Source organism: Cyprinodon tularosa, unplaced genomic scaffold (assembly GCF_016077235.1).
Source record: "Cyprinodon tularosa strain WSP-4 unplaced genomic scaffold, ASM1607723v1 ctg222, whole genome shotgun sequence".
NCBI lineage: Eukaryota > Metazoa > Chordata > Actinopteri > Cyprinodontiformes > Cyprinodontidae > Cyprinodon > Cyprinodon tularosa.
This window is the reverse complement of record NW_024038830.1, coordinates 602,744-627,079: the sequence shown is the minus strand read 5'-3', so window position 1 is coordinate 627,079 and position 24,336 is coordinate 602,744. Positions and strand designations below refer to the sequence as shown.

General features: G+C 37.9%; 1 protein-coding gene across 1 annotated transcript in view; it reads right to left on the bottom strand.

Annotated features, from left to right (window-relative positions):
- ltk (leukocyte receptor tyrosine kinase) overlaps nt 1-24,336 on the bottom strand; it is an 80,289-nt gene that overhangs the window by 8,763 nt on the left and 47,190 nt on the right. Inside the window, exons 7-21 of the mRNA XM_038286254.1 lie at nt 23,991-24,140; nt 23,557-23,657; nt 23,275-23,435; nt 21,612-21,706; nt 20,549-20,617; nt 20,225-20,399; nt 17,870-18,020; nt 17,603-17,731; nt 16,496-16,652; nt 14,952-15,137; nt 13,605-13,703; nt 5,890-6,051; nt 5,696-5,806; nt 421-607; nt 244-334 (exon numbers count right to left, since the gene is read on the bottom strand). Of these exons, the coding sequence (XP_038142182.1) occupies nt 244-334; nt 421-607; nt 5,696-5,806; nt 5,890-6,051; nt 13,605-13,703; nt 14,952-15,137; nt 16,496-16,652; nt 17,603-17,731; nt 17,870-18,020; nt 20,225-20,399; nt 20,549-20,617; nt 21,612-21,706; nt 23,275-23,435; nt 23,557-23,657; nt 23,991-24,140 (2,024 nt within the window). The remainder of the gene's footprint in view (nt 1-243; nt 335-420; nt 608-5,695; nt 5,807-5,889; nt 6,052-13,604; nt 13,704-14,951; nt 15,138-16,495; nt 16,653-17,602; nt 17,732-17,869; nt 18,021-20,224; nt 20,400-20,548; nt 20,618-21,611; nt 21,707-23,274; nt 23,436-23,556; nt 23,658-23,990; nt 24,141-24,336) is intronic.

The window sequence follows — 24,336 nt, the reverse complement described above, 5'->3', positions numbered from 1 at the left end:
AGAAAGAATCAGAAAAGCATTACTGCCATTTTCAAATGGACCCACATACGACCTAATCAACAGAGCACAGAAAAGTTGGCAACCTCCTGCAGAGAGCAACCTCCGCCTTACATTACTGTACACTGTGTTTGGATCTCAAGGGTCAGCTTGACAAATATTCTCTTTCAGTGCAGAAAAACTGAATTCTTCTGTTTCAGTCAAAAACACTGTTATAGAGTAACATATCCTCTAGTTTGAGCTTACCTTTATGGCCACCTGCATGGGACTGCCATCAGCACTCATTCCCAGAATTTGTCCCTCATAAACTTCACCAAATGCACCATGACCCAGAGCCCTAACGAAACAAAGGAAAGAGGAGAAACTCAATAAGAAGCTGAAACATAAGCAAAGACCCATTTGGAAAAGTGTCTGATACAGAACCTGAGGAGGGTGATGTTCTTGCGTGGCACTTCCTTTAGATCGCTGATAGAGGCAGCCTTGCCTGCAAAGCAGTAATTAGGGTTGTAGTCTGTCATGATGGTAGAGGACCGGATCTTGCTCAGCTTGTACTCTGGGCTCTGCAGGCGGCGCCGCACTGCGTGCAGGTCGTTCTTCTTGCGGTACCACACTGCAAACAGAAGCAGAGCCAGACAATAAATTTAAATTTCATTTTCAACTCTTTCGAAAAGCCAGAGTCCTGACTTTATCTGGGTGCCCAGAGCTGCCTGCAAACTGCAGAGGCTGCCTCCAAACTGCTCTAGGTAGGAGCGTTAATGCAAGGAGGGATCAAGCCACATGGTACAAAGATAAAACAGGATATTCCATTAATTGGGCATCAAATATGGAGCGTAATATCAAAGAGCAGGAAATCTGTTCATGTGGGATGGCCTCTCCTTGGTTAGGGCTCCTAGGCCAACTGGTCCCTGAGGTTGGACTCACCCGCCATGGAGGCAGTCCACGTCCCCGATGCAGGTTGGTAGTCTGCCAGGGAGGGGGAGTTGGTGCAAGGAAGAAGGTGCCGTCGAGCCATCGCCCGGTGCAGATGCTGGGGAGGAGGGGTGGGGGTGAGGCGAAATGAGGAGGAAAAGGCAGGGTGGGAGGACTTGGGAGGAGAGGAGGTGGAGGAGATAGGGAGCACCCAGGGCACAGACTACCTCCCTGCATGGGGGAGAGCTCAGGTGAAGAGACACCATTTAGCTGAAGGGACCGTGAGAGATTCATGCTGGCTTTAACAGCCACTGATTCACAAAATGCCTCAAAATTGTTAAAGAAATATGTCATTTATTCTCTGTTATTCACTTACAGGAACAAAGACTCACTCACTACTTGGTTAAAAACATCACAACTGCATTAGTTTAAACTTAACCATCTTAAACACGCTTGAAAACATTTTATTTAGTTTTTTCATTTAAACAGATATTTCAATCTTCAGTTGAAGAAACAAAGAAAAGTGTATTTTATTTAATCAAATAAACAGATAATAAAACTCTGCCAGCCATGCAGACTGTCAAACCTACTGATGGCATACTTTACAGAAAAAAGTCCTTGTTCGTTATGTGATTAGTTTTTTGTAAGAAAACCAACACATTTTCACATTCAACCCTGATACAAACACACACTTTGGTGTATTTTGTTTGAACCTGTTTGACAGACCAACAGCAAGTTGTTGTGATTGTGAAAAAGAAAACAGGATTTCCCTCTTTTTTTTTTTTTTACAAAAAAAATATATAAAATGGTTTTGCACACATCCTAATCTTAATAAGCCATTTTTTTATCATTAAATTAAATAAGTTCTGATAATAAAGGCTAGTAAGTGTTTATTAGAGCTGTATCCATAGATTATTCTCCAGGGAGTTTTCATGCCTTCTCCAAGTACTCTCATTTTGTCCCACAGTCCTAAAACATGACTGTTATGTTAAGCGGTCTCTCTATGGTATGATTATATGCGTCATGCTTGTCTTATGTATGTGTATTAATAATCTCTGAAGGGTGTACCTCTTCCTCTAACTCAATAAACAATGTATAAAGGCACCAGTCATCTTTTATGAGCCTGATCAAGCAGGTTGCTGTGTTGGGTGTATAAATCTTATCAAAACCAGTAATGGAAACAATAACCTTTTTAACCAAGCTCTTAAATCTTCAGGATTTTACCAAGTGTGAATATTGCTGGTGGGTTTGGATTGTCATTTTATGTAGAGCTGTTTGGAAAAAAAAATCATTCACAGATGGAAAGAAACTTAATCCAATGGGGGGAAAAACAACAACAAAAAAAACCCCCATCCCAATGGGGGTGGGCTGCATGACCAGTGTCATCAAACACAGTTTGTTACACATAAATAAATCCATGTGTTAGGAGGACCTGGGTTTGGGGATATTTGAAATGAACTGTCATCAAACAGGATAGGTACTATTTTTAGAGTTTTACAAAAAACAAGCAAAAAAAAACAAATTTAGTTCTTTTACCGGTATGTTTAAATGCCAATTGTATCAACTAAAATGAAAATAAAGAACTTTTCCAAATATCCAAATAATCAAGAATTAATCTCCGCAATCTTGGTGTCATTTAGCTACGACAACAGGGTGCAGGATAACCTTACACCACTGGAAATCTCCCACTTAGTCGAAGTTTATGAGTGGATACAGGTTCTAAGTTCAATGGCCAGCTACGAATGGGTCACCTATAGGGTGGCTGGGAGGGAAGACATACTGTATTTAATGAGGGCCCATTCCTAGCTCAATAGCTGGAGGTGTAAGGATGTCTCTTTCTACTAATATTTAATTAGATACAGGAACAGGAAATGTATATATATAAAAAATATCATCTTGCATATTTAAATTTAAGGCATGTAAATAAGTAATGTAAAAGGAAAAAAACAAATTGCATGTGAAGAAGCCCTTTTTGTCTAATCTGAGGAAACTCTGAATAAGATATGTCCTCAAAATTACCTTATATGGAAGAACTAGAATAACAAAGAATACATCTGTCCAGTTGTTGTTTCCAACATATGACAGTACTGTATTTGCTTTAGGTTCCACTACAAAAATACAGTAAATTATCTGATGCAGACCTCACTGATTTGCTCCAAAATGCCCATGATGTATTTATTAAATTGCTTTTATTTACCTTACAAGAATTTTTTGAATTTCTGACCTATTCTTATTAATAAATGTTAAGATGGCATTCTACAATGCACTGCAAAATGATTCATATCTTTTCAACTTTTGCACATTTTGCTCCAGAACAGTTATCGGCATTGGCTTATCGATATGGTTTTAAGCTAAGTTACAAATACAAATCTGGAAAAGGGTGACATGCATCTCTTTCAAACTGCATGAGTCAACCCTTTAGAACCAATTTTGTTGCTGTCAAATATGCATCTGTTTTCCCCCACTTTCTAAAACAGGTAAGTCAAAGATGGTCAGTCAACCAACAACATTTTTGAAATCAAAGTAATTGAAAAGTAAAAAATCTCCAAGTATAACTTTGTAGAGTCGCTTTGTAATTGGTTTCAAGAACTGTTTTGAGTAACCTAGACTTAAAAGTACACCCACACATATGTACTGTATATATATATGTATATACACACACACACACACACATAAATGTGTTTTTGGGTGTGTGTGTGTGGCACGGAGGATACCACCCGAAATCTCGTCTGTTGGACAAGGCTCAGTGAATGTCTCAGACAATGCGGAACAGAAGATGAGGTGCTGGAGGTTCAGTCATGGTAGGATAAGCCCCAACCCAGGATGTACCCCTAAAACAAAGCTGGACTAAAGGACAGCACAGAGGCACTTATCATGGCTGCACAGGAGCAGGCCTGAGCACCAGAACAATAGAGGCCCAGATCTACCAAACCAGACCACAGGTGCAGACTGTGCAAAGAGGCCCCTGAGACAATCTAGCACAAATGCAGGGTGTAAGATGCTGGCAGGAAAAGCTTACATGGAGCGCCATAACCAAGTGGCTGGAATAGTGTACAGGAAGATCTGTGCAGAGTATGGGATGGAAACCCCAAGATCAAAGTGGGAAACACCCCCAAAGACGGTAGAGAATGGTCAAGCCAAGATCCTGTGGGACTTCCACATACAGACGGACCAAATTATAATAGAAAAACCAACCGGACATTGTGGTGGTGGTCAAAAGGCAGAGGAAAGCAGTTGTGGTTGACATAGCAAAACCAAGTGAATAGAGAAATACCAGGGGCTCAGAAAGGAGCTGGAGAAAACCTGGAAGGTCAAGGCATCAGTGGTACCTGTGGTCATTGGGGCACTCGGGGTTGTGACCCCCAAACTGGAGGAGTGGTTAGAGCAGATCCCTGGAATTACATCTCAGTCCAGAAGAGGGCAGTTCTAGGAACAGCAAAGATACTGCGTAGAACCCTCAAGCTACCAGGCCTCTGGTAGAGGACCCGAGCTTGGAGGAAAAAAGGTGGGGAGACCGTCCGTGGTGGGTGAGGAAGAGTTTAAACATATATATATATAAGAGAAGTATATAATCTTTAAGTTGATTTGGCTTATTCCAAATGAAAGTGAATTACAAACTTCTAAGTTTACAATTAATTTTTTTATATTACTTCTTTACATAAAAATGTTGATTTAGTTTAGTCTAATCTCTTGAGGTAATCTTTTTCTCACATAACCTTTGATTTCAGGTAACGTACTTGGATTTTTATCCGCACAGTATGATGCTGCCCCCAACATGTTCCCGTGTGTGATGGATCGGAAGAAAGATTTGGAAAACGAGTTATACACCGCACTGTGTTGGTCAATCACACATACACAAACAAAAAAAATCTAATTTATTAATATGACAAAACGTGAAAAAGTTAAAATTGTCTCGGTATTTTTGCAGTGCATCGAATGCTTAGGGTTAGATTTCTGTCATCACTTTACTACGGCAAAGTAAAATATGGATTTGTGACAATTCATTTTAATATTCATGACTACCTCCCTTTGAATTCACTTTTTAAACACTTCAATATCTCCTTCACATACTCTTGCACCCTCTCTCCTAAACACTATATCTCTTTGTGCAATTAGTGTCAAAAAGACATGTTTAAAACATTCCCTTAGTTGCGGGTTTAAGGGTTACTTTCTTTCTCTGAGATCAACAGGGGGTCAGACAAGACTACCTCTTTTTTTGAGGACATAATCTCATAATCATTATTATCTTATTTTCCTTCATACAGTATCACCGTATCGTGGTGGGAATGACATTTACGGCTGTACAGCACAGTTTATTTTCAGGTAGTTCAAAACCAGGAAACACTTTGTAGGTAAATGTCAAAGCTTTTTGCTTTTTGTGATTATTACGTTAAAGACGCTGGAAGCATGTCTCATGCTTCCATCAGAGACAGCACTAAACTAAAGGCACTAAATAGGACAGTTTTAATATTAATCTCTATCATATCATCCTTTTATCTCCAGTTTACTCCTGTTCTCAGTCCTCTTTGGGCTAAACTGTATTTACAAGGAGTCAACATGAATGAGTGTGTCAGCTGACAGATATGCTGCAATAGAAGTGTTCAGACTGTTGTCAACCTTTGAATCCGAGGCAAGGCTTTCTGCTGCTTTATTCTTCAGCCACCGAAAAGGTATTTTTGGTCCTGAGCACAGTTTTTCAGCCCTTCTAGAAGCTAGTGACAACTAAAAGCTCACAGCCGATGGAAGGTGGTGGGCACAGACTGAGCGCAGAGCTGCAGGAGTCTCTTACTGAGGATGACGCCGGCGCAGACCAATGCAATGCCGCTCACGATGATGGACACCACGACAGCCATGATAAGTGACGTGGACAGCTGGCCCTGAAGGATGGGTCTCTGCGTAGCTGCAGGTGGTAGGAGGAATAGAGGTAAAAAAGGTTTGATGTGGAGTGAAAATGAGCTGTTGCGATTAGGCGTAACAGCTCACCTGTAGCACCAACGCACGTGACATTGTCGCTGGCAAGGAACTCATCGTCGTCGCAGAGACAGAGGATGAGATGGGTGTCTTCCTCTCGCTTGCAGCTCTGCGTCTGACATTGGCTGCAGTTCAGCTGCACCTTGATCTCACACTCGCCGTGACCCTCCATGGCTAAAAGGAGCAAAAACAGCTCAGATTAAAGCTTTAAAAACAAATACTGCCTCATGCAAGCATGGGGTTCTATTGGTGTCAAAAACAGGTATATGCATCTATGTAAGGTGTTTATGTTGTGTGCCTAGGTGGTGTCTTTATGTCTATCTAAGGGGAGTGTGTTAGGTGCATATGCATATGGCTGTGGTGCTCCATTAGTACCAAAAACATATTTAAGTGTCTATGGATTTGTTTGTGTATTTACATCTCTATAGCTGTATGTTACGTGTTTATGTCTTAAGTGTATACAGTATGTTAGGTGATTATGTCTTTGTGAGATGCCTATGTATTCTACATGCCCATGTACTGTGTGTTGAGCGCCTAACATATAAATCTCACATATTCCCCTTGCATAGACATAAGCACACTACGTTTACACCTTACAGAGACACATACAGTATACATATTTTCCCATATGTAAAGAATGCAGGCTAAAGCAAACTGGATCCAGAGAAATAACTAGGCGCCAATCAGAAAGTTTTGAGAACCTTCACTGTATGCTGATGTTGACAAACAGGTAAAGTCACAGTAGAGATAAGGGATAGGGAGGGTGCAATGGCGTAACGACACAACAATAGGCCCGTAAACAACATTATCTGGGTGGGCCCCATATGAGGTACAACAGAAAGAACGTGTTTATTTTGGAAAGTTTTTTCCCGTTCTTCCAACAGCTCTTGTTTGCTTTTTCCGCATAAGTACCTCTTTTTGGTATCCATCGTACACGTACACATTGTACGTAACGGTTATGGTTTTAATCTATGCTCTGGATTACCCATAATTCCAAGTCATATTGTAGAAAAAAAAAACTCAAATACATTGTTCTTTCAAGATCTTTATTGCGGTTTGAAAGATATTATATGAGTATATTTTTTTACCAACTGTCTAATGAACTATAAACAGTTATTAACATGCTGTTTGTGTCGTGTTTAAACGGCTCACCATCATGTTGAAATCTGGCATGTGTTGGGGTATAAATAAGGTCCAGTCAGTTAATCTAGTATCAGGTGGGTTGGAGTTAAATTTTTCGCACCATTACATCTGCAAAGAGATGTCCTGGTCCACAATTGCGAAGGGGGGCAACCAGGTGTTACTGATGGGGCCCCTAAGAGGTCGGGGGACCCTAAGCACCTGCAGTCTCTACTTACAAACGATTAGTATGGCAGAGTGTGAAGAAACCAATGAGGTATTTAATAATCCTAACTTTCTTAAATCAGTAAAACTTGAGTTTAATTTAATATAAAAGAAGGAGGAAAAGTGGTTGGTTACCTTTAGGTTATTAGAATATGTAGTTTGGAGGTTAATGTTGCATTTATTTTCATTGTGTAATGTTTTTCTTTTGATATGACATGTCTTTATCAAAGTTTGCTGGTTTCTCTGTTTGTTTTCAAACCTTTCTCTACCTAGGGACAGATGTTCTGTGGTCCAATGATCTGGAACCCCATACTGGGATTTCCATATGAGGTTTTTCTTCCACGGGTGGTTCCAGTTTTTTAGACTTGATAAAAAAATAAAACAGACCCCCCAAAAGCAGGGAAAGAGAAATGTGCTGAACACATGGTTTGTGAAGCCTGTGGACCTTATGCTGCAGAATATTTCCATGTGCTTTAACACATCGATGCTGGCGGGTTATTATAGTGATTAGCAGGCTAGCTGAAAGCCATGGAAAAGGCCTGGGATAATAAGTTAATAAATAAGTAAGTGTGTGTCGGTTTGTACCAATTAAGATTTTGAATTGTGTTGTAAGTCAAGCAACACTAAGATGAAAGATGGCCATGAATTTAAAGGCAAGTATTTAATAGTTATTATTAACTTACAAAATTAAATATTTAATCATCTATTTAGGAATATATACTTCTTAATTTGATGCATGTTTTGCAAGTAACAAACGAAATTCTCACAAGTCACAAATAAAATATCTTTATTTATTCATGTGTTGTATATTTGGCACTTTTATCTTTCCCTAAGACTCAAGTTGCATTCACTCCTATTTGTAGACTTATGTGTTTACATTTGAATGCAAAATATTCTGTTGAAGATATTTCTCGTGCAGCTGTGGTTCTACAGGAGTACTGTCCATTTACCCACCTCCACCACTGCACCTGCTAATGTTGGAGCGGTGGAAATGCATGATAGTAAATTGAGTCTAAAGCAAATTAGAAAGAACGCAGCATCCTAATGATATCTATTGGAGCGGTATTTGTACCAAATAGACCAGACAGAGGGCGGAAACTATCCAGCTGAGAACAATCTGAATTTGAGCTTTGGCTTGAGGTAGATTCCCCAGATGAGATTAAATGTGATGGAGCCACTGCCTGAACCAAAGCAGAGGGGACATTTCAGTCTCTGTATTTTCCTGGCTTTACCTGCAGTGCAGCGAGCATTATGTCTTTTACTGGAGTAGCTTAATAAACTTTAAAGGATGATGAGTAAGCAGCCAAACCATTTGGTTTGGATGGGAGGTGGGGCACAGCTACTTCCCCAATATGGCTATGGTAAACTGAAGGAGAATGATAAAAGGATAATATGTTTACATACCTTAAATACCAAGCCTATGTGTAGTATTTCATTTTCTTTTTTGTAAAAAAAAAAAAAAAAAAAAAAAAAAAGCTCCTAGCTACAGTATAAGCAGCTGGTTTTGGGGCCTCCCTGTGCTCTGGGTCCAGGTTGTCCCCTCTGTTGGCGGGTGTGGTGATTTATTATTAAATCTTGAATGGTTAATATGGCCTTGTCTCTAAAAGTAACTCCATGACGTCTCAATTTACTGGGCCAAAGGCGTCTGCTTTTAAATTCCAAAACAAGGAGGGAAAGGGTACCAGTAGCTTCCAGGTAAGGGTGGGTATTGCCAAAGAAGTCATGGTTCGATTCGAATCACGATTCACAGGCCACGATGCGATTCTATCACGATGCATCACGATACTTGAATTATTGCGATGCATTGCAATATTTTCTCCTCCATGTTTTGTTTTTGAATGACTCGGCACAGTATCCCACGGCCGGAAATGCTTGTGACACAAGGCAGTGTGCGTCAACACATTTGCAGCGACATCTACTGGACTGGAAGTTGTATTACACTTGTTTTTGGCTGATGTTCGCCAACCATTCATGCAATTTTATTTATTCATTTTTTAAAATTAATAATCGATTCTTGGCATCAAGAATTAGAATCACGATGCATCATCATCACGATTATTTTGCACACCCCGACTTCCAGGCACACTAAATCTGAAAATTACAGGTCTAGCACCTCTAGTGGCTAAAAGTGATACAGCTCTGCTTCAATTTGAGAAACACTCATAAATGTATCACTCCTTTACATTTGGTATGAAATGTATTCACTGAAGTTAAACCAAACACATAAATTTTTATATACAAAGACACATTTAGTAATAAGTGGTGTAATAAATTAGGACACCATTACAGACATCCCAAGTTCCAAAAACTAATTTCAGGAAGATGCTTATTAATTTAAGCTAGTTTTATGCTGTATTAAAATAACCTCGGAACTGGGCAGTTTAGCATGGAGTGACCTAATTTTAAAGTTGATCGATTTCCCTTATCCAACTTGTGGAGGCTTGTGTTCTCTACTGTCTTCAGCTATAAGAAAGAGAAAAAACTGCAGGTCTACTATGTGGTATTTAAGGATATTAATAGTGTGAAAGTATATTGTCTTTTAAACACTAAAACCTAGCATGGGAATGGCTGACAATGTTACAAAGAACTGCTACAGTGAAAGAAAGTGTAGGAAATGTCGATGTAAGTAGCAGCAATCTTAGACTTTGACTGTTATTATGTTTACACAAGTTTAAAACAAAAAGAAATGTTTGGAACAGCTCTCTAGACAATTTCATCTTTTTAAAAGTGCAGCCTTGGGGAAAAAAAAAAAAAAAAATATATATATATATATATATATATATATATATAAATAACAGTAATATAAACATACGACTGTAAATTTATAGTTCTAACATTTATTCTTTTTCAATCTTGAACTTGGAACTCAGAAAAGGTAATGTTGACTTGATTTTACACAGGATTTTGACTTTCAAGGATGTCCCAGTTGAAATATTCTCCTTAAAGGTCAGACTCCATAACTATGGAGTAAAAATGGATAGCGCCATTGGTGTTCAATTTTATTTCTCTTTTCTCTCTAAGACAAGGAGATAATTTTAATCTTAGCATTCCTAGTAAAAAATTGTACTGGGCAATAACCTAAATGGCCTGTACTTATATAGTACTTTAACAAGTCAGGTAACTTGACCAAAGTGCTTTACACTACATTCAGTCCTTCACGCACACACTCATGGTGGCAAGCTACATTGTAGCCACAGCTGCTCTGGGGCTCACTGACAGAAGCAGGGCTGCCGTACACTGGCGCCACCGGGCCCTCTGACCACCATCAGTAGACAATGCAGGTGAAGTGTCTTGCCCAAGGACACAACGGCACTGAAAGTCGGACGCGGGGCTTGAACCGTCAATCCTTCGATTTCAGGCTCCTACATGCGACACCACTGTCACCCTTGACCTAGGCTGAGGATATCCTGGAATGCTTCTTTTAGTTATAAAGTTTAAATTTGAAACTCATATGTCCATATAGACATATTGCAGAAAACCTGGTATGTGTGTTTGATTTAATCAAGAAAGCAACAGGACGTCTTATTCAATAGGATGAAAACGATTGTAGTCTCTTTCGGACTATACAGCGAAGCACTTTCAAATCATCAATAGAAAGAACCTGCTGTAGGTCCAATGAAGACTTATTAGAGAGTATTTTATAAAGACTCCTTTTTGCATTTCATGCTGTGCTCTTGGACCAAATTTCTCTGTGGTCAGTTTAGGGCCGGTTGGAGGACTTTTTGAATGTTTTCCAATTCTAGACTATTTCACTCTATGACCCTATGTACTCATAAACTGAAGCAATCTCTTTTCAAAGGGCCAAGAAGTCAGCTACTAGGATCCGCTGAAAAATTTTACTCTGAATCACATCTGCAGGTAATTTTAGACATTTTATCCAACAATAAAAAAAATTGTCATTAACATTTTATAATTTTTTTTAAAGGTTGTCTTTAGTCTTAAAAAGGGATATAATCCATATGAACAAATATTCTATGAAAAAACAGGGCTTCATAGAATATTTTTCACATGACCACTGCATATCAACACATGCTGCTGTTTTTCCTCAAAATGATTGTGCTGTATATTACTATTCATGTCTGTAAAATCAATTATCTCTATTACTGGTTTTATTCATTATTGCCTTTACATACCATCAATAGGCATTTGGCACCAGTGATCAACTTTCATACATTCATTTAAATCTGAAAATGCAACCAGAACAGAGCTTGACTGTTTCTCCAACAGCATTTTTACTGGCAGAGTGGAAAATAAGCTTGTGTCTTGTGTCATATAATAAACTTCACCCTGAATTAAAAGACAAGAGTGCAACTCAACCACATGACAGATAAACTTGTTGGCTTTTAAATTGATTTATCATGACAATGACAGCCATTTTTTCATATAGGGCTCTGAATGCTTTTTATGTTGTTGATCTAGCTGTTGTGATTGGGAAAGATCTCTGAAGAGCACGCAGCTGAACAACAACGTCTTTCACAGGGGAAAGGACGTTTGTCTGCTGGCGCCGAGGGCAACAGGCTGCACAAGGCCACAAATTAGTGGACCGCCTTCCTGTTCCTCAGTCTGGTTTAATGAGAATCAGATGGCTTCTCTTCTCACCAAAATAAATTAGTTAATGCTGCATGCATCCATGCTACGGTAGATACATAGAGCTTATGTTTGAAGGCAATCTTTTAGGGTATACCATCATCTTGATTTAGCTTTTTTGACTGTATGTTGTCAGATAATCTCAAAAAGTATGCTTGGGTGCCTCTTGATTCCAGCTCCTTCCCCCTACCAAATGTTATGTTCCCATGTATGTGTGTATGTATGTATATATATATATATGTATATATATATATATATATATTACCGCACAACGACCTCCACAATGCATGGCTGTGGGTTCAGTGTATATCATGCTGAAAACACATGCCTACCTGCTTTTTTTTGTTTGCATCCAAATAACTCATTATTTTTACCATCTATCCGTCTAACATCCTTCCAGAAATTTTTTTACAGGAAGTATTTAGCTTTTTAATGTTGGCAACTGCAAACCACTATCTAAGTGAAAGATGTTGACTTTCCAGCCAAGATCCTTCTCTCAGACGTTGTTGATGCTAATAGCCTCACTAAAGGCAGAACTCTTTTGAGTTAGGTGGTAAAAACTTGGACATAGCTGAGTGTGCAAACTGGGAAATGGTCCTAAAGATACATTAAACCGGTTTTGGGATGAATGTGCAAGTGGATATTAAAGCCAAGGCTCAGTCTTTTTGATAAATGTTCCAGCCTGCAAACAGAGCAGTTAAAATAAATAATTAAAAGAACAACATGAATACCCCTTTCCTGCTTATAATGTATATGGATGGATATGGATTCAAACCTTTTAATCATGCTAGTTGATTAAGGCTGGACCCAAGTAGTAAAGATATAAACTGTTATTTGTTATTTGATAAAAAATCAAACAAATCAGCAACTTAAATATTGCGACAACACAAGAATATATAGGCATCTAACACAAGGAAGCACACTGGCATCCAGAATAATGTAGTATCAGGACATAGCACAAAGAAACAGAAGAATCCAACAGTTAGTAGTGCAAAGCAAAGCATTTAAATCTTTGGGATGTGTGGAGAAAAGCGCAGAGAGCAGTTGGAAGTAATCAACTGAATAATGAGGAACAACTGAGACACGAGGAAAGCAGAGGAGCTGAGGGAAAAGCCTAATTATTACAGATTAGCTAAACAGAGAATAAAAGGGAGACATCTAACAGGAATTGTACAGAAGTAACAATGGGTGATGAACTTAATGCTAACATCTAATAGATAATATTGTAAACACAAAACACAAATAAACATGGAAATGGCAAAACCCTAACATCCCAGTAGTAAAAAACTTTCACTGATATTCATCACTAAGATTAAAGCTGTTCCAATTCTTTTTGTTTAAGGGAACATTAGTTGCTATGCAGTTATGATCACAGAACCAGAGGACCCCAGGGTGCTTGCTGTGTTCCTATATTTAATACAGGTTTCTTATTTTTTTATGTCTGTTTGCTGCTCTAAACACAGTTTTTATTTAATTCCCTGCCTCCATTACTATTTAAAAAGTACCTCCTTTAACAAACTCCTTTTTATGTTAGCGTTGCTCCTTTCTGTATTTGTTTAATGATTCATGCTGATACATGTTTCTTATTGGAATATTTTTTCTGATATCTTTTAGAAATACAAGCATTCAATTTAAGCTTATCTCTGGATATTTACGGTTTTAATACCTATTGATATTAAAGGCTATTTAGTGGGATTATAGAATGGATTAAAACAAACTTGCACAAAAGACATGATAAAAAATAATCAAAGAAATTTGTTACTATTAAAAATGTCATATTTCTGTCTAAGTCTCACCTGCCAGAGGTTGTAAGAAAATCTCTCCCATCGGATGTATAAATGAAACACCATTCTGCCCATCGGCTGTGAGATCATCTGTCAGCGCAGCGTCGCCTCCTGTGAGAAATTAGGTTTAGCTCATATGTGACCAATAGATTTCAAACATAAGTTTAGAATAACATTAGATCAAAAGGTTCAATTTTCTTCTCAAAGCGACCAAAATACATGTTACGTAGGTTTCCATTTCACAGATAATAACCAGAAATCCAATAAATTAGTCCCAGCCCATGCTGTTTAAATATCACTAAATTTGACAGTGTGCTGGTCAAATTTTCTCACAACCACATCAACATTTTCACCTCTAGATTCTTTGCACATCAGACACTCAGTTACTCCCATCAGATTTATTTCAATCTCCTACTTTGCTTTGCAAAAGAGTTTACACTTTGCTGCATTTAGAAAAAAAAAAAAAAAACACATTTGTGACATGAAAGTACATGAATTTTTTGGAAATATTCTCAGCCCCTTTTACCCTGCTTACCTAAATAAAGCCTGACTGAGTCTAGCAGAGTATATTTAAATATTCTTTGAGAACATCACAGGACAAAAAGCATCATTAAGACAAGGAACACAGCCGACGGTTTCAGGGAACGAGTGGTAAAGAACATCCGCTCTGGTTACCTTATAGACCTTCATAAGCTTGAAACGCCTCATAGAGTGATGCTATCTATCATCTGAAAATAGGAGGAGCATGGCACAACTGTTAAACCATTTTAAACATCCATCTGATACTGAGAACCCATGGCAGTACTTAAAAGAATTACATTCAAAGATGTTTACCATCTAATTTAACTTTAACTGAGCTGTTTTGCAGAGAAGAAAGAGCAAATGTTTCGCCTCCAGATTTATAAAGCTTGTAAAAGCATTACAAACAATCAAAAGTTTTAAGTGCAGCAAAAGGCGGTTCTACAAAGGCTTTGCGGCAGGGAGCTGAATATAAATAGATACCACACCTTTCCAGCTGTTATTTGTTAAAAAAAAGGTCTCTGCTCCATCAAAACAAGCAAAATACTTCATCTTTAACTAATACTAGTATTAGTAATAGTATTCAGTGATTTTTCTCTGCTGTAAAATAATAACTTTTTATATAATGTAATTGAGATTATCTGCTACAAATTTCGAAAAGTAAGTTTTCCTCTTTTTTAAACCATGTGACTAAAATACTTCACAGACAAAAACCAAAAAAGGAGCCAGAGATTCAAAAAAAGAATCAATACTAAATGTTTCTTCTTTAAGTTTAAAATTAGGGAGAATTCTAAAAATAAAACCAACAAATAGTTATTTTTTTAAGTACATACTGCTCACCTCTGTATCCTCCTCCACCACCTCCTGCTGTGCAGGCTCCACCTCCACCTCCAAACCCGCCAAAGGTCGACCAGCTGAGCTTATGTAGAGCCAGGGGGCATGAAGATCCCCCCATAGCACCTTCCACCAGAGACCTGCCGGCGCTCAGATTAGGACTGGGGCTGTCCTTCCAACCGCCACCTCCACCTTTCAGAAGAAGAAAAGCCCACGATTCAGAGCACCACCAAGATCGTATGCCCCATCAATTGGCCATCTTTGTTTCTACGTCAATGATCAGGCATTCCACATCAGCAATGGAGGCAATCAGAGAGTAAAGGGCTCCTTTCATATTGTCAGTCTGTTAAATCAGGAATCAGCTCCATTGTCCTTTGCAGGATAATTATATAAATGTGTCATAAAAGGAAATATTTCCTATAAAGGAAGGCTTTTAATGCATGTGGGAAGAACTGAGGCCAGATGCAAGCATAAAATATCGACGCAGAACTTTTGATTTGTACTCCGCTTATTTATTTGGTCTTTCTTCTTGTTCATGTTTGACTTTAAGGGATCACAAGAATGCCACAGCAAAGCTTCTGGCAGAATTTATTAACAGGAAGGAAAAATTGTCCTCAGGCCACACACTCAAAGACAGATTACTGAAGCAAACATTATTAAAATGATGCTTTTAAAAACATGAATTTGAAAATTTCTGGTGTGGTAATCTAAAAAGATACAAGTTAGATTCAAGCCAAATCAGTCCTTTCTTCTGGAAAGGACTGATTCCAGCTCCTTCCCCCTACCAAATGTTATGTTCCCATGTATGTGTGTATGTATGTATGTATATATATATATATATATATATATATATATATATATATATATATATATATATATATATATATATATATATATATATATATATATATATATATATATATATATATGATTAGTAGAAAACATAATTCTGTTTTCTACTAATTGTATATATATATATATATAATTACCGTAGTAGTTTAAATATGTAATAATTTAAACTAGAGCAGTTTTTCATGCATGATGCAATGACAGCGAATGATAATAACACGAAACTGCTGCACAGCCTTCAGAAAATAACATGAGATTACTAAGTATAATATATTGCTGCAGTCCAATAAGATTTAAAAAGACGTCCACTGAAGATATGTAGCTTGTCCTAAAACATTTAGGATATGGTTCAACATATGTGCAGATTTAATAAAACATACAAGAATCCAGGTCAATGTTCTAACTTCGAGGGTTAGTGGTAACAACCGAACTATAAAAATGATCCGTTGTCTTGCAGTTCAGGACAGTGAATTGTGTAAAACTTTATTTGGCCATTTCCGGAGCTTGCAAATTGGTGTCAAATAATTTTTCAGAATGTGAAACAGTTAGAAAAACATGCTAAAATGTATTCCTTAAATACAATTTTAAAAACTGCTCTAAAATACGTGGGAAAAGTCAAATTAGATTTCTTTCTATCGTTAAGTAAACAGGTTTCATATAAGCAGCAGAGCTGTCAAAGTGGGAGACCTGCTGCCAGATACCTGCATGTCCAGTTCGACCGTTGGTACCCAGGGCTGCTGTGCTGTTTTCAAACTGTTCCAGAGGCATCTGGTCCACATTATATTCTGGGTCCTCCAGGTAGGCATTTCCTCCTCCACCAGCTGCAATCAGCAAGGGAACCATCTTTCCATCCTGCACCTGTAAAAACAAACCTTAATATCAGGACAAACTGAACTTGGTTAACTACAGCTCATCTAATTATACAATAAACCAAATGATAATAAGCATCAGGACTTTGCTGTTTGCATGTCCTGAAGCTTTTAGCAATAATGAGCAAAAGTCTTAAATCTTTCCTGATTTCCTTTTCTTTTTCTTCCAACAAACCCGATTTGTAAAAATGACCCATTAGTTTTAATTTTCTTTATGCTTTTTTGAAGGTTTTTAGATCTTTGATGTTTGACTAAATAAAGGTCCGTAGCCTCGCTCTCATCCTGGACTTTCTCCTGCTTCCTGAAGTCATGCCTGTTGGAAACTCAAAGGTTTTACGAAAGTAATATTTTCTTTTATCTTCCAGCTTTCAATTATTATTCCAAGCAAACAAATTGCTGCACATTAAGCTGTTTTATTCAGTTACAAGTATTGAAAAAAACTACATGAAAAAAAAATAGATTGCCGAAAATATCAAATAACCACTACCTGTGAAGAAAGACTGAAAAATGACTACTCTAAAATAGGTAAAAAATGTCAGGAAAGAAAATTATTGGGCCTGCTGGCTTGTTTCAAATCTCAAAGACATAAAAATTAATTTGAATGCCGATAGATTATTAAAATCAAGCCTATCTAAATCAATTGCAGCTGTTTTCTTTGTCTACTTTGTGACTTGTTGATTGCAGAGTATTATTGTTATAAGGTGAGGTTTGCTTTCTATTCATTTTGTGTCCCAAGCACCTTCATTTGATCAATCTGGGTGTAAGGATTTAATATGATGTTACTTATTTAAATCAGAGTTACTGTAGAACCCCTGCATGCATTCACATTGTTATGTACACATGTGATTTAGATTAGGAAAGAGCACACCATCTTGAAGTTGATCACTTACAGGCAATCTGAACAAGGGAATAGAAGGAAGAGAAAGTAATTTCTAGCACCTTAAAGATGTAAGTGGCTCCTCCCCCACCGCCACCTCCGCCTGCTCGCTCTGCACCGGTCTCAGACCTGCGGCTGTCTTCAATCACAGACGACTCTCCAAGGCATATTTTCTGCGTTAGTGAATTTCTCTGGCGTAGGAGGAAGAGAATCGAGCTTAAGAGCAGAAATCGTCATAGACACGAGTCCAGGAGAAGGAGCTGTATCTGGGTCAGCCTGCAGTCACTGCTCTGTCTGTAGACACCAATCATGTAAGCTATCCCACTCACCCCAGGACAGGCGTCCTCTCCCTGGTGTCCCACCAAGATGTGAAGTATTTCTCCTTTTTCCAAGGGAAATATGGCCGAGATAAACACTCCGTGGTTACGTTTGTTATGGTTTTTGGCACCTTTTCCTCCAGCCGCCCCATAAGCAGAGATACTGAGGGAGATCACAGCGACACAAAGGGATTAATCTCTGAGACTGAAAGAAATTATATTTTTGGCTCAGGTTTCCTCCTGGACAGATCATGAGCAGATTCCTCTCACAGATGCAAAATTAAAAAATGATCCCAGGCTATGGATTTTAGTAAATATAAATGAATATAGATCATGAACACAGAGAAGAAATAGATGATATGAAGTAGAAAATTTGTTTTAAGTCATACATTAATTAATTACAGAGTAACAGCCGTTTGTGAACCCTCTGAGACTTCTAACAGTTTTCTGCAGTATTATTAGGTCTGACCTCTCCAGAGGGTCTCAAAGAAAAGCATTTCCACTTTCTCATTAGAAACACCTGAGCAAAACAACTCTTAGCCTTAAATAACCCTGAAACTGCATCTGCAGCACTCAACACATAAAGCGAAATACACCACACCACTGGTGACTGGTGATGGGAAAAAGAAACAAAGCAAGAAACACAGGTGGGGAGCCTCTACTGACCATACAAATATATTCAGCAGCTCATTTTTAATGTTCCTGCTACAGCTAATGAATAAAGAACTCAATTTCAGAAAATGAAAACCTTAGGAAAGGGAACAAATAGTAAAATATTAAACAAGCAAATAAAAAAATAAAGAAGACCAGATGACTGCTATTTGGGCTGACAAATTATGGATCCTTTTAGATGACAATAACCTAATAACATCACCTTTTCCCAAATCAGTTATTTACATTTATTTTTTACTTAAATAGTAAATGGTTTGTGCTTGTAGAGTATTTTATCTAGTCTGAGGACTGCAAAGCTGTTCAGACTCCGTTTCTGCACACATTCACACATTAGCTGTAGCTATACCGCAGCTACAGCAGCCCATCAGTAGAAAGCAAGGCTGCCACCTCTGATCAAAAACATGTTTAAAACTCATAGATGAACTATTTATGATGTGTTCATACTGAACACAAATGATGCCACCAGAGCAGGTGACTTGCATGTTATCTCAATGTAGAGGCGTATTCAGGAGTGAAGCAATGCATTAGAGACATCTTTAGAGATGTAAATGGTATAATTGAATTGAGCCGTATGATGCCAAATTCACTTCAACTGGCTAACAAAATTTATTGAACCAAGTAAAGAGAATCTTAATTTTTAGCTTGAATATCAATATATAATTTCTTAAAATTTTTAACTGAGGGATTGATTTTAGGATTTGTAAACATCAGCAACAAGAAATGAAATATCATTTCTTCCTTTTTTTTCATATTCAAAACAAAAAAAAGGGCAAAAAAGCAGCTTTAAGTCACCTCTTTGGATTTTCTTCTTTCCTGGAATCACCTGAAATAAACTCAAAGTAATTTAATCTTGACAACAAATTCACTTTAAACATTTAATTAGGCAAATTTTGTTCTTTATGCTTCAAAGCAAAATCTGGTGCATGTGTTTACTTTTGAGCTTCACGTCTGAGTAGGAGGACATGACTTATGTCTTCAATGAAAAGAAACAATCAGACTGTTCCTGAAAGAATCAGATCAGTGTTTGGAAATGTAACACTCAGAGATGTCAACAGTATTACTGTTCATTTCTCAAGTGGAAGTATAAGTCCTACTGTTTAAAAATAGTTTTGTAGAAGTTAGAGTATCAACTTAAGCTTTTTACTCAAGTAAAAGTTTAAAAGTACTATTTCTCAAATTACTTGAATTGTAAAAGTAAAAGCAATGCAGGGAAAAATGTTAAGGACAGATGCTTTAAACCTTATACTGGTTACTGCGCTATTAAAGGAACATATATCTACAATTCTGGAAGAAAACTTCCTTATACTTAAAAGTTTCTTAGCTTTATAACAAATGGTAATTGTGTCAAATTTAACCGTGCATCATCTTGAAAAACTATTTAATCGTGTATGTGGCGAACAACAAGTTGGTGCAGGACTGAGTCCAACCACAAAGCAATGAATTGTTTCCATGAAACACATATTTTGATGTTTTTTTATTTTTTTTCTTAAATGCCAACAGGCCATCACGAAAATGAGCTCAAATAAGGCAAAACTAACAAGTCTATTTTTAGAATATGAGGAGTAGAAAGTAGAAAAAAAAAATAAATAAATAATAAATAATAAATAATAAATAATTACTCTTGTCATCTACTTTAGTAGGGTATTTACTTTGTTACTTGATACCTCTGGTAACACTCCCCACGTTTTCACTCACAGGTATCTATTAGTAGCCGGGACCTTCCACATCTGGACTCCTTTCAAGGGGCCTTCTTTCCCCACAGTGACACTGACGTTTTTGTTCCTGTAGGTGCTGTCACACTGGGCTTGGGTTGGGCCATGGGGGCCGCTGGCACCACATGAGTTAAACCACCACATCATCAGAGAGACTTCTGCAAGCACAGAAACACACAAACGACACAAACGGCTGGGATTAGTTGGAACATTTCAGAAGGTAGGAGATCCACACATCAAACATCCAGATTTGTGCATGATAATGATTGCTTTTGAAGGATCTCTGCAGGAGCTCTACTTTATATACCTGTGACTGAAGGCTCAGGAAGGGGACTCAGGTAATCATAGTCATCAATTTTCAGCAGGGTGTTTAGATCTGAGGACAGGTAGAAAAACACAGGAGGGAAAAACATAAAAACCTAAAAACTTGAGTGCATAAAAACATCTACACCTGACTAAATTATAGACCTAAATAATGCAACCTTATTAAAATATTTTTAAAATTATTAAAAACTTCGAAGGATATTTTTTCAGGGAGTCCTTTCTGATCAGGAAATTAACATAAATGGTTCTTTCTTTGCCCTCCCCATCGGCTTTTGCATGTCGGCAGAAATCTCTCCACATAGTGCAGGGAATTTTTGTTTGACATGTTCTGCCAAGCTGTTCCCTCAAACCAATTTAGGATTTTTAAATTTGATTATGTCCATCCTGCCTTTAGCAGGATGGACGATACCAATAGCAAAAAACAAAAAAAAATAGCAGGTAAAAAAAAAAAAAAAAAAAACGTATTTCAACATGTATCTAGTTATACATAAAAAAAACTATATAAAGGACTCTAGAATTTTGCATTATTTTACAATTATCAAATACACTGAACCAGAATCAGCTTTATTTGGTGATGACTGTGTGCACCATCAGATAATCTGAATTTGTTTACTCATATATGAACATTTGTTAAACATGCAGCATATAAACAACATGCATTGCGTGGGGAGCTTACAACAGAATGAGAAAAATAAACATATATGCCTTCTTGGAGGTTTATGTCCTGTCTTAAAGCATGCACAAACAACACCAGCCCTTTTTTGCAGCAGTATGAAAATTCAAAAGCCAGACTGCCAAAGCACACACAGAGAGGTATGCTGGCACACACTGTAGTCATACTGCGGTAAAGGGTTGGTAACAAATCATTTTAGCACTGGTTAGCCTTATGTCGGAGCCAATCCTTAAAACAGGGCATCAAACAGAAGACTGCAGCAGTGCTGAACACATCAGAGACAGATTTTATCAGGCACATAACTTATTTGAAACTAGGAGGATTATGCCTTGTGTTTTGTTTTCAAAATCCTTGCATAGTGCTGGAGGTCTACCTGTGTTGAAGCATGCTGCTCCAATGGCGATATTATCAAAAGCGAGATCAGCGTTGGAGCCTTGTCCCCACATGGCTTTAACATGGACATGGAACCTGAAGGGAAGCAAAAATCTCTTAGAAAATCACAGCATGGTATAAACAGTAAAGCAAACAGAGTTAAGCTCTGGGTAAAGAAGAATAAAATGCCTCACAGAGGGATAATGGGACCGTGTTAAGGATGGGCAGACTACCAATAAGTCTCTTTACAGAGCGTTCCAAGCGTTTTTATACCTCTTAAACATTTAGAACTACCAATAACTTCAATGTATTTTATTATGACTATGTGTTTAACTTAAACAGAGTAAAATCTGAAAATTCTGCGCTGATGTTGTTTCTGACTTTGGCCTTGTCTCTTCCACCTATGCATCTACAAAGACAAGATTTTTCCTGTGCTGGATAAAAAAAGTTTTGTAGACATGAACTTTTTTTTTTTCAAATATAAATTTGGATGAAGCTAAATAAAGTGCCAATAATAAAGATTTGCATCTGGAGTGGATATTCACCTTCTAGCAGAATATATAAACTTCAATCAGGGCTTGTATTTCTAAAAGTCTCAACCTAACCAGCGTCTGAGCTGAAATGCTCGGAGGAGGCAGCCTAGATGTCATTTCCAGACCCTTTACGCTCATAAAAAATGAGCATATCAGCCTGATTTTTGGCTTGACAGTGACTTTTTTGAGGGTAACAGCCAGACAGGTTGAAAGTCCAGGGAAATCATGTTTTTAATAGAACCTAAAAGGACGTTGGTCAAAAATTTGCAGCTAAAACTGATGCAATATTTTTTTCAGGAAGGCTTTCTACGACATTCAGGTGTGTGTTTATAATAATTTACGACCACACTGCCAGATGTCCATTTAAATGGTCGGACATGGTCTGCTGTGTATACTGGAAATCATCTCAGTACTCGTCTTTCAAATTATGAACACTGTGCAGGTCAGTCAAATTACACAGCACCAAACCTGCTGTCTTCTAGGGCCCTGATTTGTGCACTGGTTCCATGTGGGAAATAGAAGGAAGTATTACCAAACTGCCCAGAAAATGTAGTAAAAAGGACATGGTCTAATATCTATAAAGCATTTATAGACCATTAAACAGGGACTAAATCCCTCTGCATTCAACTTTACAAAGACGTTAAAGAAGTGCTGTTCTCCTGAAACAGCTGACAGACAGAAAGGCCTAATTCATCACCATAGAACAAGTCTCTGCTGCTCTACAGGGACAGAACGCTTCACACCTCTGCTCCTGCTGATGTAAGGCTTGAATACAGCTTCTCTTCCATAGAAGCTTTTCAGTCTATTACAAAGTTGGGACGTTTGTAGATGTTGAGTCTGAAAAAGGTTGGTGAGCTTTCAACGAATGGCCTTAGCTTCTGTCGACCCAATCCAGTGATTTTATTTGGCCTACTAAGATCAGCCACTGTTACAACCCTAAGAGTAAAACGTGGAATACGAGGGGACTTTTTTCACTGCTTGCATCCAAACTAGAATTTATTAAGCTCTTGAGTGGGACCCATTACTTCCCAGATGTTTGCAGAAGCAGATATTTCTACAAGTGTGGCAAATAATGATTTAAGCTGCTTTTTTTTCCCCCATATAAGGCATTTTTATAACTTCTCTACATACCCATGATGAAGGCCAGTCAGCAACAGTGCGACTGTTTCCCAGTCATCTGTTGACTGATCTTGTCTCTCCCAGACAAGAGGTGCATCTGCTGTTCCATTTTCTTCTATGGCAACTTGCAAAGAGCCATTAAATGTTCCGTACAAGTAGAGAGAGAAACGCATCTACGCAGGCAGAGAAATTGTTTAGGAAAACTTAAGCAAAGAGATGACTCACTTAAAAAGACATTAAAACAAGACCTCATTAACCAAATGGCTAATTTTATGAGTTTAATAAGGGACTGACCTGGCATGCAGTAGTAGAGACTGGAGCAGGGAAATAAGAGCTCTGAATAGACGCTTCAACAAAGGAGTTACTCTCTTTAACCTGCAGGTAGAAGAAGTGCCCTGGAGGCAAAAAACTACATATTAGACAGCAGAATATTTACAAGCTTGGACCTTTTTATTTATTTAATTTAAGCACTCATAGGTTCTCTGTGAATAAACCTGCACCTTGCTGTCAGATTTAAAGACAAGATAAAGCCGTCAACCAGTAACTTCAAAATTTGTCCATGATATTTATTGTTCTGTCAACAAGAGGAGGGAGTTTTGAAAAGTAAATGAGGTCACTCTCTTGCATATTTTCTAAATGCAATGATTTATTTTATTACATGGAGACACAAACAACAAGTAGTAATAAAATCAGGCTGTAAATCACATGAGCACAACGAGGACACACACCTGGTGTTCGCTGAAGAGTGACGCCCTGCATGTCCTGTTTCTCCAGAAGCTCATCACCAGCGACTCTCCTCCATCCCGAGTGCTGGCTGGACGCGGACCAACCGCATGAGTCCGACTCAAATGAGCAGTATGAGCCAAAGGGAAGAGCGTCTGCCAGGAAAGCAGATTATAATATTTTACTGGGATGGTCAACACAGCTGCAGAAAAATCTGCCTCGATTCTCTTTAGAGCATGAGATTCAGTTTAAATGAATCAACTTAATGCAGGTTAAGGGACGTTTCCATCTGGTCTCAGGTTTCAAATCCTTAAGGGAAAAACTTTCTGTCAGGAAAATTTTTAAGATGAA